Source organism: Leishmania martiniquensis, chromosome 28, assembly GCF_017916325.1.
Source record: "Leishmania martiniquensis isolate LSCM1 chromosome 28, whole genome shotgun sequence".
Lineage (NCBI taxonomy): Eukaryota > Euglenozoa > Kinetoplastea > Trypanosomatida > Trypanosomatidae > Leishmania > Leishmania martiniquensis.
Window position 1 is genome coordinate 593,537 of NC_090163.1, and position 14,385 is coordinate 607,921.

General features: G+C 62.4%; 5 protein-coding genes across 5 annotated transcripts; 1 reads left to right on the plus strand and 4 right to left on the minus strand.

The window, feature by feature from the left end:
- Nucleotides 1–3,732: 3,732 nt before the first annotated feature.
- On the plus strand, nucleotides 3,733–4,209 carry LSCM1_03182 (uncharacterized protein; the record flags this gene model as incomplete). Its single annotated transcript, XM_067320732.1, has 1 exon — nucleotides 3,733–4,209. One exon carries the CDS (start codon nucleotides 3,733–3,735, stop codon nucleotides 4,207–4,209), a length of 477 nt encoding a protein of 158 aa, XP_067177342.1.
- A 1,660-nt stretch (nucleotides 4,210–5,869) lies between these two features.
- Nucleotides 5,870–7,132, minus strand: LSCM1_03183 (uncharacterized protein; the record flags this gene model as incomplete). The annotated part of the gene is made up of 1 exon (XM_067320733.1): nucleotides 5,870–7,132. One exon carries the CDS (start codon nucleotides 7,130–7,132, stop codon nucleotides 5,870–5,872), a length of 1,263 nt encoding a protein of 420 aa, XP_067177343.1.
- A 1,336-nt stretch (nucleotides 7,133–8,468) lies between these two features.
- On the minus strand, nucleotides 8,469–9,770 carry LSCM1_03184 (uncharacterized protein; the record flags this gene model as incomplete). The annotated part of the gene is made up of 1 exon (XM_067320734.1): nucleotides 8,469–9,770. One exon carries the CDS (start codon nucleotides 9,768–9,770, stop codon nucleotides 8,469–8,471), a length of 1,302 nt encoding a protein of 433 aa, XP_067177344.1.
- A 563-nt stretch (nucleotides 9,771–10,333) lies between these two features.
- On the minus strand, nucleotides 10,334–10,948 carry LSCM1_03185 (uncharacterized protein; the record flags this gene model as incomplete). The annotated part of the gene is made up of 1 exon (XM_067320735.1): nucleotides 10,334–10,948. The coding sequence occupies one exon, from the start codon at nucleotides 10,946–10,948 to the stop codon at nucleotides 10,334–10,336; it is 615 nt and encodes a 204-aa protein (XP_067177345.1).
- A 75-nt stretch (nucleotides 10,949–11,023) lies between these two features.
- LSCM1_03186 (uncharacterized protein) lies at nucleotides 11,024–14,155 on the minus strand (the record flags this gene model as incomplete). The annotated part of the gene is made up of 1 exon (XM_067320736.1): nucleotides 11,024–14,155. The coding sequence occupies one exon, from the start codon at nucleotides 14,153–14,155 to the stop codon at nucleotides 11,024–11,026; it is 3,132 nt and encodes a 1,043-aa protein (XP_067177346.1).
- Nucleotides 14,156–14,385: the final 230 nt, after the last annotated feature.

The following is a 14,385-nucleotide window of genomic DNA, read 5'->3' on the forward strand; positions in this document are numbered from 1 at the left end:
GGCACCTTGTCAGCCATGTGAAGGACGCAAACGTGCCCGCGGTCGCAGGTCGCCCTCCCCCCCCCACACACACACGCTGCAGCGTCGTCCAGAGGACGGACCGCTGGCATCCGTGCCGAGGAGCCGCCCGGGCCTCCCCCCCCCACGCAGCGTGGGAGGGGGAGGGGTACACGAAGCCCTCCTGAGATACCCATACGTTGAGGCGCGTGATCGGCATCATTTTCATCGTAGGCGCCTCCTCGCTGAGGCAGATCAAGGCATTTTTAGGGTCGGCTAGTGGCACATCTCGTGGCTCCACGCCATCCCCTGAAGACACCGTGACTTGTACTCTCCCCTTCCCCACTCGACACCGTGAAAGAACTGGTGCATGTGCGCCGTGTCATACGGGAGCGATTGCCTCAACATCACTCCTCGGTGTCTGTAACGACTCCGATACTGCTGCTAATGACTTGCAGCGCGCGTCCTTCCTTCTTCAAAGAAGCGCGACACAACCAGTCACTCGTATCCTTCTCCTCTCCCCCCCCTTGCACACCACAGCTCTTCCTGGTTGCCCTCTTCGTTGAGGTGGCCGAATCTTTTTTCCTCTGGGGCTCAGTCACTCCTCTTTCCGATTAGCAGAGAAACTTATCCATGTGACCGGGTTAGCACGCATAGTCCCTCGCGTATGTGGCGCCATGCGGTATCGTTAACCGTGATTATACGAGACAACTCGGTGGCTCTCGTGGTGGCCGCGTTCCTCGCCGGCTGCCGGGGCTCCGCAATGGAGTGGCCGCTTCGGCCCCCCTTGGCCAACGGGCGGGGGCGCCGGCGCCCCCGCGGGTTCGTCGCAAACCGCCTTTGCCGAAAGCCGCCTGGCCAGCCGAGGGACACCTGGTCAGCCGAGGGACACCCATTCAGCCGAGGAGCGCCTGGTTAGCCGAGGGACACCTGGTTAGCCGAGGGACACCTGGCCAGCCGAGGGACACCTGGTCAGCCGAGGGGCGCCTGGTTAGCCGAGGGACACCTGGTTAGCCGAGGGACACCTGGTTAGCCGAGGGACACCTGGCCAGCCGAGGAGCGCCTGGTCAGCCGAGGGACACCTGTTCAGCCGAGGGGCGCCTGGTTAGCCGAGGGACACCTGGTCAGCCGAGGGACACCTGGTCAGCCGAGGAGCACCTGGTTAGCCGAGGGACACCTGGTTAGCCGAGGGACACCTGGCCAGCCGAGGGACACCTGGTCAGCCGAGGAGCGCCTGGTTAGCCGAGGGACACCTGGTCAGCCGAGGAGCGCCTGGTTAGCCGAGGGACACCCATTCAGCCGAGGAGCGCCTGGTTAGCCGAGGGGCACCTGGTTAGCCGAGGGACACCTGGCCAGCCGAGGGACACCTGGTTAGCCGAGGGACACCTGGCCAGCCGAGGAGCGCCTGGTCAGCCGAGGGACACCTGGTTAGCCGAGGGACACCTGGCCAGCCGAGGAGCACCTGGTTAGCCGAGGGACACCTGGCCAGCCGAGGAGCGCCTGGTTAGCCGAGGGACACCCATTCAGCCGAGGGGCGCCTGGCCAGCCGAGGGACACCTGGTCAGCCGAGGAGCGCCTGGTTAGCCGAGGGACACCCATTCAGCCGAGGAGCGCCTGGTTAGCCGAGGGACACCTGGCCAGCCGAGGGACACCTGGCCAGCCGAGGGACACCTGGCCAGCCGAGGGACACCTGGTTAGCCGAGGGACACCTGGCCAGCCGAGGGACACCTGGTCAGCCGAGGGACACCTGGTTAGCCGAGGGACACCTGGCCAGCCGAGGGACACCCATTCAGCCGAGGAGCGCCCGGCCATCTGGCGGCCACACCGATTGCCGACGGCAAGCCAAGAAGCGCCGGCGACCCGGGCTAGGCGCGGAAAGGGCGCCGGCGGCGGGCGGGCAACCCCCAGACCGAGGAGCAGCACCCCGCGGCGCCCAAGCGGAGGGGGCAGCCCACCTAGCCGCGAACCCCGCCACGGCATCCATTCCAGGCAGCGACCGTTCGCGCTTGAGACAAACCGCTGATGAGCCTGTCGATGAGCACTGGGCACCGCGTGGGCCATCGGCAAGGGATGCAGTCCCGCGAAGGTGGGAAGGATGAGTCACGTACTTGTGGACCTGAGTATGACTGGTGGCGATGCGAGCGCAGAGGACGGCTTATGGAAGAGGCTTTGGCCTGCCCCTCCTTCACGAGTAAGAGAGCCACATGGCGGCAAGCGCCCTGGATTAACGGGAAACGTATACTGGAAGAGCAGGAGTGCGCATCGGTAGCAGCCCATCTGCGGCTACCGGCCGCAAAGTCCTCGGCTCTAGCACTATGTGACGGCCAAGATGAACCCTGCGGGATTCAGCGTTTGTCGGGGCTTTACCAACTCCTACGCCCATTTACGCCTTCCTCCACGTGCTCCCATCCTCTCCGCTTTTTTCTCCCTGTTTCTCGCCTCGGCAACCTCCACTGGCGCACGCCTCACCCAACAGCAACGCAAGCGGAGAGCGCGCTGCTCTCCCGACTTACCACACTCAGAGAATACACGGACGGGCAGCAAAGAAACGACGAGGGAGTGGTGCTTACTCTCTGCGCCATCAGCCCTAACGTGCACACTCACAAGGCTCGCAGAGAGACAACCGAAAAAGTGCGAAGCAGCATTCGTTCGTCTTCGCGGCAAACGGCTCATCGCGTCTCGCTCGCTGACTCCTTCGTACGTGTGTTCCTCGTTGGTGAAGGTGCTTGCACCGACGTTGCACTGGCACCACCTGTCAACGCCTTCTTACGTTCTTGCTCTTCCTGTAATTTATTCACCGTCACACACCATCCCCTTCCCCCCATTCCCATCTCTCTCCCTCACACACACGCACGCACAAACAACTTTCCGCTGTTGGATGCGGAAGTAGAAGCCCGTCCTTTTTGCTTGGTTTTTTGTCATACCGCATCTCTTCACCTCCTCCCATCGTCGTTGTTGTCCCTCTCTGACCTTTTCGAAAGGGCGAGAAGGGCACACCTAAAAGGGAAGCAAAAAAAAATTCCGCCGCCCTAAGCTGCCCGCTTCATCACAGACTGACCTGAGCGTCCTCTTACTCTGTTGTTTTCTACCATTGATTACGTCGCTTCGCTCTGTCGTCCACCACGCCGTGTTTTTTTGTCGTTGTCTCGATTTGGCTCCCTTTCAACACGCTGTCCCGCCCCCGCCCCGCCCTCCTCTCTCCCATCCACTTTTGTTGCCCTCTGCTTTTCGTGGTTTTCTCTTGTTTTTTTCGCTGCGTTCGTTTGTTTCCTCCCCCCCCCCTTGGCATACGTTTCCGTTTGTTTTTGTCTTCATTACTTTTTGGTTGCCTCTCGTCACATTTTTTTGCTCCCGCCCCCCTCCCTGTGCCTCTTCGTCGTTGGTTCGCCAGTCTTACGCGCACGCAGCCCCTCTCCTCACTCTCTCCCTTCAGACACTCCCCCTTACCCGGCCCCCACTTCCGCCTTCCCTCTTCGCGTGGCTTATCGCGGCATCGAGTCGTTTGCTCGTTCGCTGGTCGCCGGTACAAGTCGGTCCCTCTTTCTTGCCCCCCTCTGCAATTTCTTTCGGTGCGTGCTTGTGTGTGTCCCTCCCTTCCGTCGTGTCGCGTGTCGAAGTGCCGTCGGGCGGCCTCTTCTTCACTCCTCCAGAAGTCCCTTTCCGTGTGTATCTTTGGTCTGTTTGGAGGCGCCGTCAGCTCTCCACTTTCCGACGTCGCCAGCGCACGCGCGGCGGATGGAGCCTAATCAGCCCCGATCCACCGATGACAGCCGCGCATCGGAGGAGCAGCCGCAGTGGCTTTTCCCCGACGCCGACCCGATCGCGGCGACAGCTGAGCCCTTCGTGTGTGACCCCTACGGCGGCGTGCCGCGCAGAGAGGACTATGATCCCTACAACACGGCGCGGCCACCGCCTCCGCGGGCACACGACGAAGACATGCAGCCCACCTTCCGTTCCTTCCGCAGCGTTGTGCTCAGCACGCAATCCTGGGGAGCACAGTGGACAGATGCGACAGACACGAGTGTCAGGCGCTGGGTGCAGCGAGCCTTAAAGGCCAATGACGTGGGGGATCCGTCCTCACCGCGGGCCGCGCCATCTGGCGGCCCCGCCAACGACGACTCAGCGCGCGAGCCCCAAGAGAGTCCGTCGTATGTGGAATCCACGTCATCACAGATAGAGCAGCCGAAAAGAGACTCATCAACGCAGCAGTAGGGCCTGCACCCGCAGCCCGGCTCAGGGAAACGGTGCCTGGTGCGCGCAGGAGCCGTCGCACGGGCGAACGTGCACGGTCACACTCCGTCCACCCTCCCCTGGCCCCCGCTGTTTACTTCGGTGTCTCTTTTGTCACAGTAATGCAACGCGACTGTGTGGGCTTCCTTTCTTATCGATCAGGTTATTTCGTTCCCTTCTTTGATGGTTTCCTCTCGTATCCCCTCACTCAGCCCGCTCCCCTTTGCTCCTCCGCGCCGGTGCACACGCTTCTCCCCACTCAGAATTACCCGCTTGCTCTCGCCGATGTTGGTACAGGATGCCACTGCGGCACGTTGCAGTCGCGCGTGTGATTGTCGTGACAATTGGCTCAGTTCCCATCGCTTGGCTGCCTGGAGTCGCGTATTTTCCCCCACCACTACCTGACGTGGAAGCACTGAAGATGGGCCCCCGTCTTGGGATGTGGCGGCGTAAGGCACATGTGTTGGTACGGGCGGCATGTGCTCTGCCGGTTGTGTTGCATCGTAGAGTGTGATATACTGTGGTCGCTTGCGTTTTTGTGCGTTTACGCGCCGTGTATACGCGTGTGAGTGTGCTGCACCGGCAGACACGGCATCAGCCCGGTCTACCTCCCTTTTTTGTTCCTCCGTCCGGATTCGCTACGCCGAAGTAGGGGCGGGGGCATCACGGCTCCAGCGACTTGTTGCCTCCCTCTTCCTGAGGGTGCTTCACGGCCCCCGCCCCCACCACCACCTTCCTCCTCCCGTGCGCCATTCCGCACGCCGCCCGAGCGCACATGCACAAGCAGTCGTTGCTCTGTGTGTGTGTGTGTGTGTTCCCACTTCCTCTCTCCTACTACATGACTTCCTCCATCTGCTTGGGCGGGAGGGGGCTTCGTTATGCTTGCCGGATGGCCACGACGTCTGGGGGGTTAGAGGAGTTTGATACCCTCGCCGATTTTGTGACGAGGCGTGAGTAAAGGGAACGAAAAGAAAACTTTCTACAGATGCAGATGGACGTCCCTCGGGTGTCTGTAAACGACGCGCAATATGAAACGCGAGAGGGGGCTGCAGCATCAAAGATCTGCCGCTGCCTGATATATATGTATGCATGGCTAAGTGAGTGGCGCCTGTCCGCGTTTGCTTCGCGGCCTTTCTTTCCGTCTTCCGCTCGCTTCTTCTTTTTTTTCTCCTGCAGAGATAATGGAACCCGCGTGGCAGGTGCAAAATCACGCTGCACGCGTCCTCGGCGTGCAGCGTGGTAGGCAAACGAAAACACGCCGTAAGAGGGGGGCAATCGGAGGGGATACGCGCGGCACAGTACCGCGCAGAAATGCGAAAGGAGCCCAGCACGTGCAAGTACAGCAGGCGCACCGCACTTCAACGTCCCAGCCGCCCGCTCGGCACTGACGCCTGCTCTTGCTTGCTTCGTTGCCTTTCTTGCTGGTTGAACTAGCGGCCGCCGACTGCGAGGCCATGCAACGGCCCCTTGTGCCGCCTCGCCTGCCCCTCGTTGAAGACGTCGTGGTCGCACTTTTTCACCTGTTCGAGGCGGCAGAGTCTTGAGGTTAACGAGTGCTGCGATGCGGTCCCTCTCATCGTTCGCGTTGATTCCTTCTCTCTTTGCCTCCGTTTATGTGCTACGCACTGGCAGACAAACGCGCTCATGCACGTGTGTGGTCACCCATTTGGGGTCGATTCAAGAAGTCGAGAAAGCGAAGCTTTTCCCGCTGCAGGTCCCGGCGCACCTTACCGTCCGCAGGCAAGGTGCTCGCCTTGCTCACCACCACCTCAAGAAAGGCCGGACCGTCACACTGCCGCAGTTCCGCGAGAGCAGCGACGAGATCACCAAGCTGAATCACAGGCTCCTCGCGAACGGCAAAGTACCCGCAGGCCTTGGCCACGCCCGTCAGAGAGGCGTCGAAGGCCGCCGTGGCCTGGCCGCCCTCCAGCGAATAAGAGCCGTCGTTCACCACAATGTGCTTGAGGTTGTGCAGCAGTCCAGCGCCGGTGGGACTCATTATTGCTTTGAGCCCACCGTTGGTCGCCATCGCGCTCAGGTGAACGAGCGCCGCCCCATCGCCCTCGATGCAGACGACCTGCAGTGACGGCCGAGAGAGGGCAATACCCGTCGCCACGCCTGTTGCGTGGCCTAGCGAATCTGCAAGAAGAAGATCCTGCGCAGCTGTATCGCCAGAAATCGTCGCCCGCGCGCGGCGCAGAGACTCCTGCACGCTCCCGCAGCTGCACACAAACACGTCTGTCCTGTTGAACTGGCGGCAGGCTTGATTGGCGACCGCGTCGTGATCAAGGGGCGCCACGGGAAGTGTGTCCGCGTCGGGGCGTCGCTGCGTATACGGCAGCAGCGTGCCAGGCTCTAGCAGCACCGCGAACGGCGTCTTCTCGGAGGCGAAGTGGTCGTATGCCTTATCCATCGTCATGTCCCAGCTCGTTTCAACGTCATGGCTGCCGCCCACGATCGAGTACGGGACGCCGGCAGTAGCCAAGCATTGCTCTGTCAGTCGGCTCTGTGCAACCAGCCCCGGCTTTAACAGCTCGTCAGCGCTGTCGAGCTTGCCGCGCCAGCTGATGAGCATCAAGCATGGAATGCGGTAGGCATCTTGATTGAAAAGGGTCAGCAAGGGGTTCACGGTGTCTCCAATCCCGCTGTTCTGCATGAAGACACACGGGATGCGCAGCGTGGACAAGTAGTGGCCGGCCGCTATAGCCATGGCATTCCCGCAGTTCGTCGCCAGCACGTACTCGCCCGCCGCCGTGTTGTCGGCCAGGTACGAAGTGAGGGGACAGAGATAGTAGTCGGGTATCCCAAAGAAGGCGCATGTGCCGTGTCTCTTTAGGGACCCGACGAGATAATCGGGCGAGAGTCCGGCCTTTCCCTCTAGGGCGCGGCGGCAGCAGCGCATCATTTGCGGAAGAGGGAGCAAAAAAATGGGGAGAGGAGAAGAGAGGAGGGGGAGGGGGTACGGAGGTCGTGGTGCCCACGCTGCGCGACACGAGCTAAGTGCGTGAAGCGAAAGAGAGTGTGTAGGCGAGTTGGTGTCGAGCGCGCGAGGAAAGTAGGGAAGGCGACGAGGGAAACTTCGTGGGGCAGCGGAGTGGGAGACTCGGGCACGCCTGGGAAAAGGGCGGCATGGAAACGGTGAGGCAACGCGGAAGAAATAGAGGGACGAGAGCGCAGCCAGCGAGAAGATTATGTGCGTTCGTGCGATGCGGTGTGGAGCGTCCGGGTGTGCAGCCGCCATTGCCATCTTTATCCATTGGTGGAAATTAGGCTCTTCACAGGAGGGCCCTCTCTCGAGAGAGTCCGCCGCGTTGAAGGTGCGACATCTCCTGCCGCCGACACGCCGTGTAGATGAGACGAGGCGGGGAGGAGGTGGGTAAGAAAGGAACGAAAGAGGTGGGAAGCCGTGCGGGGATGTCCGCCACGAAAGAGGGAGGGGAAGGGGAGAAGAAGCGAGAAAGAGCGAGCGAGTGCCCCAGCGCCGAAGGGGGCCGCATGGTGCCCTCCATGAGGGGGCCGTGGTCCTCCCTTCCCCATCGCGCTGCTTTGTGGGACTCCGGCGATCAGCAGTGGTATGGCTGCCTTGCCATCCACGCTGTGCAGACACACGTGGAAGGTGCATCAGTGAAGTGAGTGGAACACAGCGTTCGCTTTCGTTTCTGTTTCATCGGCAGCCGCTTGTCCTCCCTCCCCACACACCCACTCGCCTCGAAATACAGCGCAGGTGAAGCACCGTGACAGCAGCAGAAAGCTCCGTCATCGGAGGGAAGAGGCGCGAAAGAGTCCATATGAGCCCCAGAGCAGCAGCAATCAGAGAAACTGACCTGTCAGCGCTCGCTTTTTTCTCGACACGCCCACTCTGCGCCACGGAAAGCATTAGGGGAGCCGCCCTCTGACCCGGCCTGCCGCGCAGGTCGCCGCGTAGTGCATCCCTCTCTGGGGTGGCGCAGGCTCTCCATGCGCCGGCAGACAGCCACGGCTGAGCGGCATGCGCTCGAGTGGCCTCGGCACCTTGTCAGCCATGTGAAGGACGCAAACGTGCCCGCGGTCGCAGGTCGCCCTCCCCCCCCACACACACGCTGCAGCGTCGTCCAGAGGACGGACCGCTGGCATCCGTGCCGAGGAGCCGCCCGGGCCTCCCCCCTCCACGCAGCGTGGGAGGGGGAGGGGTACACGAAGCCCTCCTGAGATACCCATACGTTGAGGCGCGTGGTCGGCATGCTCAGGGGCGCGCGCGCGCCTCAACTTGCAGCAGAAGGGAGGCTCACGCACCCCCCTTCTCCCTCGCCGGCAGACACGGTGAGAAGAAACGCCGATGGTGTCTGTGGATGGCGGCACTGGCCGGCAAGGAGTAGTAGGCCTTTCTCCGTGTTCACCACCGCCGGAGTGTAGCGCCAGTGAGGGAGCTTTCCACTTCCCATCGCTGGTGTCGCAGAGAGCGCACCCACCTCCATCGTCTGTGCCTCCAGGTGGGGGCAGACGAGCTTGACGGTATCGTCGCCCTCGGATACGTTCTTGCCACCTAGAAAAGCAGCGCACATGTACGTGCCGCTTTCCGATGACCGCAGCGCAATTACACCACCGGCGTGGCCGTTCGACGGGGACAGGACGCGTTGCGGCGCATCGGCGCGCCATTCCTCCCCTCGAGGGGGTCCATCATCTGCGACTGGAGGGACCATCGCCGACCACGCCTCCGTGGTGAGGTCGAAACTCCACACGTCGGCAAAGCTGTGCATGTTACCCTTCACAAAATGCGAGCCTCCGTACAACACAAACGTTGTCGGCGCCACGAACAGCAGGCTAAGCGACAGCAGCCGCGGGGCTGGAGACGGGAGCGTTGACGATGAGGCGAGTGCTCTCCACACTCCCGTTCGCACGTCGCACACGTACAGGTCACTGGACTGCTCCTGGGTGTCAGTTTCGCCCCCAAAGATGTAAAGGCGGCCAGCGTGTCCGCCAGCGCCGTGTCGCACGCGCGCCTCGGGAAGCGTGCCAGTGCACTGAACCTCTGTCACCTGCACCATCACAGGCGTCACATCTGCATCCACGTGCAAGCTGACAGCGTACAGCGTGTTGCGTCGGTTCGTGTCAGCGTCCAACCCGCCGAAGAGGTAGGCGACAGTGGCCGCAGTAGTGCAGATGTGGGCCGATGCCGAGGCAGCTGTGATCGGGCCTGAAATCGCTTCAATGTCGACAGCCGACACCACTGTGGTCAGCGTGGCACCGTCACACTCCAGCGCGTCCACCGGCGGCAGTCGCACCCACTGCAGCGCAGGCAGGAGGGCGGTAGGTGCCACCAGTGGAATCGGAGAGACGCTGCCATTGGTATAGCCACCGCACACGAGCACCCACGACTTGCGCGGCGATGCCGCGGACACGTCGACGAATCCTGCTGGATACACGACAGCGGAGCAGTGCCCCTCGCGCTGGTTCAGCAAGTCGATCGGGTCATCGTCGTCGTCGCTACCTGATGGCGGATGAAGAACGGCACCAGCAGCGTCCAAGAGGGGACACTCCATCCACCGCATCTGTAGTGACTCCATCTTGAAAGACTCACCAAGTCTGTCTACCAGCGGGCAAGCTAGTAGCGTCGCAGACCTGCTTGTAGATGGCGAAGAGAACGTTTAGCTAACAGCAAGCCGTCCGGCCCGCCCCCGCGTCCATCAGGAGAGGCAGACACACACACATGCCAACACGAAGAGGCATGCATTTATGCAAGCGGCAACGGAGAGAAAGGGGGAGGGAAGGAAGGATAGAGCGAAATCGGACGGCCCACGAATGCGACGCAGCCTTAGCACATGCGCCGAGGACACCCGCATTCAGCTGTCCACGAGGGCCGGCACATGTTCGGCAACACACCCATGAAAAGTGTGTCAACGGCGTGTCGAGACGCCCAAAAAGGTCATAGTGTCAGCGCTACTGGTTCGGCGCGGCGCTTTCTCCCGCACGTGGCCTCGCAAAGGCGTGTGGGGGGGGGGGGGTTGAGAGACGCAACTTCTCAGAGGCGCACTGACTCGTTGTATGCTTTGCTCTCTTTCTCTCCGCCTTCCCTCATGCAGACACGGCCTCGGATGTGGGGAGTGGCAGGCGCAGTGTGGGTCACCCCTCATCCTTCATGATCCTCTGCATCGCTGCCGCTGCTGTCGATGAAGTTCTTCGTCAGAGACTGAATGGCGTCCTGCAAGGCCTGCCTCGAGACATCGCCAGTCGTGGAGGCGCCTTCGTACAAAAGCTTCACAGCCGTGCAGGCGAGAGGCGAGTGACGCAGGTCAGCGGTGGCTGTGGTCGTTAGCCGGGCGTCGGCTTCGAGAACCGGCCAAGCCGTACCGCTCGTTTGAGAAGACGAATGGGTCAGCCTAGCGACAGATACAGCGCCCACCGTGCGGCGAGGGAGCGGCACGGCTGGTAGCTCACGCAGAACCCGTGTGAAGGGCAGCTGCTCCGTGCCGAGCCGAGCTCGCGCTAAACTGACTGCATCCTGCTGGACCACCCTCTCAACCTCGGCGCGACACACCGCACGATCCGCTTCCGCTGAGGATACCTGTAAAGATGCGGGACTTGTGGCGAGTGCGCCGAACGCCCGACGCCATTGCGTGAACGACGCCTGAAGCCTCGCGCAGAGCTGCGGCAACGACGACTCTGTCTGCAGCGCTGCACGACACCACTTTGACAACCGCTGCTGGTAGTCTGGCTGCGCGTAGCGCTCGTCCAGCAGTACCATAGCGCCATAGTCCTTCACGTGGCGCAGACAACGGCCTAGAGCTTGGTTTACGGCACGCACGGCATCCGTCGTGTATCAATCCGGGCCGCTGTAGTCGTGCTGCGCGATGACCTTCCATGACTTCAACGGCTGCAGCGGCACCCCGAGGCAGAGCACCAGACGCGCCATGTCGTCCGTGAAGTCGAGTCCCTCGCTCACTTTGCCACGGTACACAGAGAAGAAGAGCGCAGTTCCACAGCGAGGCGCCCCCGTGCGGCTTTGGAACTGACCGAGAACCTCCGTCAGCTCCGCTGCCTTGCGCGGCTCCAGAAACAGTTGGACCGGCGTGGCGGCGCGTGACGATGGACACTGCGGCTCCCGCTGCGCCACGAGCAGCACCTCGCGCGTCAGCTTTGCCAGGGCGGTAAGAACATCGTAGTTCGGCACAAACAACAGCACCCCGCCGCCGCCGCTTTCGCGGAGCGGCTGTATGAGCTGAACCACAGCGCGCGCCACTGCCTTGAGGAAGATGGAGTTCGAGAGAGAGGCGTACGTGCAGCGCAGCGGCACAAGCGGGGGCTGCGTCGTCATGCCATTAAGTGTAGACGACGGTGGCCCGGGCACAGCGGTCAGTGCGGTTAGACTGTGCTGAGTCGGAGGCACCACGTGCATACCCTCCACCGTGCGCCACAGGGAAGCCTCCAAGCCCAAGTCACGAGCCAGCTGGGTGAATGGGGAGAGGGTACCGGAGGCGAGCACGACACGGTGCACCGTTCGCAGGAGGTGAAAGAAAGCGAGGCTTCCGTCCAGGCATCGCACGTCGATCATGTCTTGTGCGACAGCCGCGTTGGAGCGGCCCACACCACCGCCACCACCCGCCGTCGGCCGCGCCTCGGAATCGGCGGCGGCAGCGCAGAACGCGGCCAAGAGTGGCGGCTCTGTGTAGCCGCCGGTTGATGGGGGTGGCCCTCCCGATGACGGAACCGGCCGCAGCGCAACAGCGAAGGACTGCGGCTTCTGAAGCAAAAAGCGCAGCAGCAGCAGCAGCAGCAGCAGCCACCGCTTCAGCATGGAGAGGCCGAAGACAGAGAAAAGAAACGGGTTGGAGGTGACGCCGAGAGCCATGATGACGCCATAGGCGCGCTGAAACAGCTCCAGCGAAGCAAGCGCCGGGGCCGTCGCAGCACTTTGCCGCTGTGCTGCCACACGCTGCTGGTGTGCCGTGACGTGAGCCGCCATATCGCGCCTCAGGTGGCGCTCGAGCTCACTTCCCTGCAGGTAGACGGTGGCGGTGCTGTGTTCGTCGTCCCCGTGCATCGCATCGCCACGGCAGCGCTTTTGCCCTCGCCCTTCACGACCGCCCGCCGCTGCGACGTCGAAGAAGATGCTCACAGACCGAAAGAGGGAGCACAGAAAAGAGAAGATGTCGGCCAAGGTGAAGGCGCTGAGGTGCAACTCCTTCGGGTACGGCGCAGTGGCAAACCCCCCTTGCCCCACACCCGCGGTGGAAGAAGCCGAGTGCGCGGACTGGTGTGCCAGGGTTACTTGGTTCGGCACGAGAGGCTCGAGCTCTGATAGGAGGAGAGCCAGCGCACCTCGCGGGCATTCCAGCGAGAGCGCGTCCTGGCACACCGCCGCGACGTTGTGCGCCTCGTCGAAGACCACAATGGCATCGTTTTTCAGGGCTGCCTCCATCTTTGTCTCGTGGCGAATGAGCGGGTCAAGCAGGTACGGGTACGTGCAGAAGTTCACGTCAGCGAAGAAGACCAGGTCGCGGGCGGCGTAGTAGGGGCACAAGCGGCGAGAGATCCCCTCCAGCACGAGATCCTCCATGTCCCATATCTGGCCGTGCTGATGTCCCACCGGCCCTGTCATGGCGCTGCACGAGAGCTCCTCATACTTGTCCACGATCTCGCAGAGCCCCAACGACACGAGCTGGTCACACACCTCGCCCAGGTTGTTCCCCTCCACAGGCAACGTGTGGTTCTCCCTGGCTTTCATCACCGTGGGATGGATGCAGTACCTCCCCCGGCTGCCGAGGATGTTCATGCGGATAGCGTTTGCTGCGCCATGCAGCCGGCGCAACTCACGCACCGCCTGCCGCAGCTGCGCGTGGGTCCGCGTGGCATAGAAGATTGTGCAGGGAGGCGGCAGGAACCGACGACGCAGCTCGTGCGAGCCGGCCACGTCCAGCTCCGCACGAATCTTCTGCTTTGCGCTGACCCGAAAATGCCTGAAGAACCATGGCGGGACGGACCAGCTGTCGGCGCACTCGCCGCCGTCCTCGTTGGCGACGGTCTCGCCGCTTGCACCTGGCGACGGGCAGGCAGCAGCGGCCTGTCGGGGACCTCTCTGGCCCCTGCGCCCTCTTGGTGATGCCTGTTGCCCCTCCCCAGGAGGCCGTCGTTGTTGCCACGGCGGCCGCCGCGGACGAAGATACACATCAAGTTCTTTGGGGCTCTTGTGCTTTAGCTCCTGCTGGTAGCGCAGAACGCTGGATAGCAGCGCCATAGTTTTGCCGCACCCTGTCGGCACCTCCACCACAGCCACCGGCACGACGTGCGGGCTGGCGGAGTGGAGAACGCCGGTGAACATGCTATTCATCTCCTGTTGCACAGGGTAGGGCGTGAACGGCAGCGCCAGCGTTGCAGAGGCTACGAGAGGTGGCGACGAGGTAACGGCAGCGGAAGAGGAGGACAAGAGAGATGCAGCAGGTGGTAATGTGGTGAGCATCTCGGGCATGGTCGGCGCCGACACAGCTACTGGGCTAGACCGCTGCGCATCTGCCGAAGCCAAGACTGTAGGCCTCGAGGACGCCCACTCGGCGCTCATGCTCGTCTTCGCAGCTGGCCGCAGCCCCGGTGGTCGTGTTTGCCGGCTGTGCTTACTCCTGGAGGTGTGCAATGCAGCACAGTCAGCATGAGTCGGATGACCCAAGGAGCCCTTATCCACTGGCGTAGTCTCTGAGTCACTCACGCTGCTCGTGATCTGCCCACCGTTGGCGGTGCCGGCAGGACGCCGAGAGGCTCTCATGGCACACAAATTCGCAGGGGGCGTGGGACCGCTGGCAGTGGCTTGGACAGCGTCACTCCAGCTCTCGCTCACCGTCGTGAGTGGTGCCGCTCCGCGTACTGCGGCGCAGGGGTAACGTTTGTGCGCCTGCTGATGCTTCAGCTCATCTTCACACCTCTGATGTCGAGGGTGAAGATCCTTGAGGAGGTCTGACATACGTACGCGCGCGTCCTGCGTGTCTGTCGGTCATGTACGTAAGGACCGCAGTGAGACACGAGCCCGACCTGGCCCGCATCCTCTCGCCCTCCCTTCGCTGCCCGGCGTGCGGTGCGAAAAAAAAGGCCAGAAAAATCGTTGCAGGCGAGCTTATCGATGCCTGATGAAATACGCGTGGGAGAGAGGAAGAGCCCTGTTCCGAGTACGCCCACGGCAGCGGAAGACGAAAG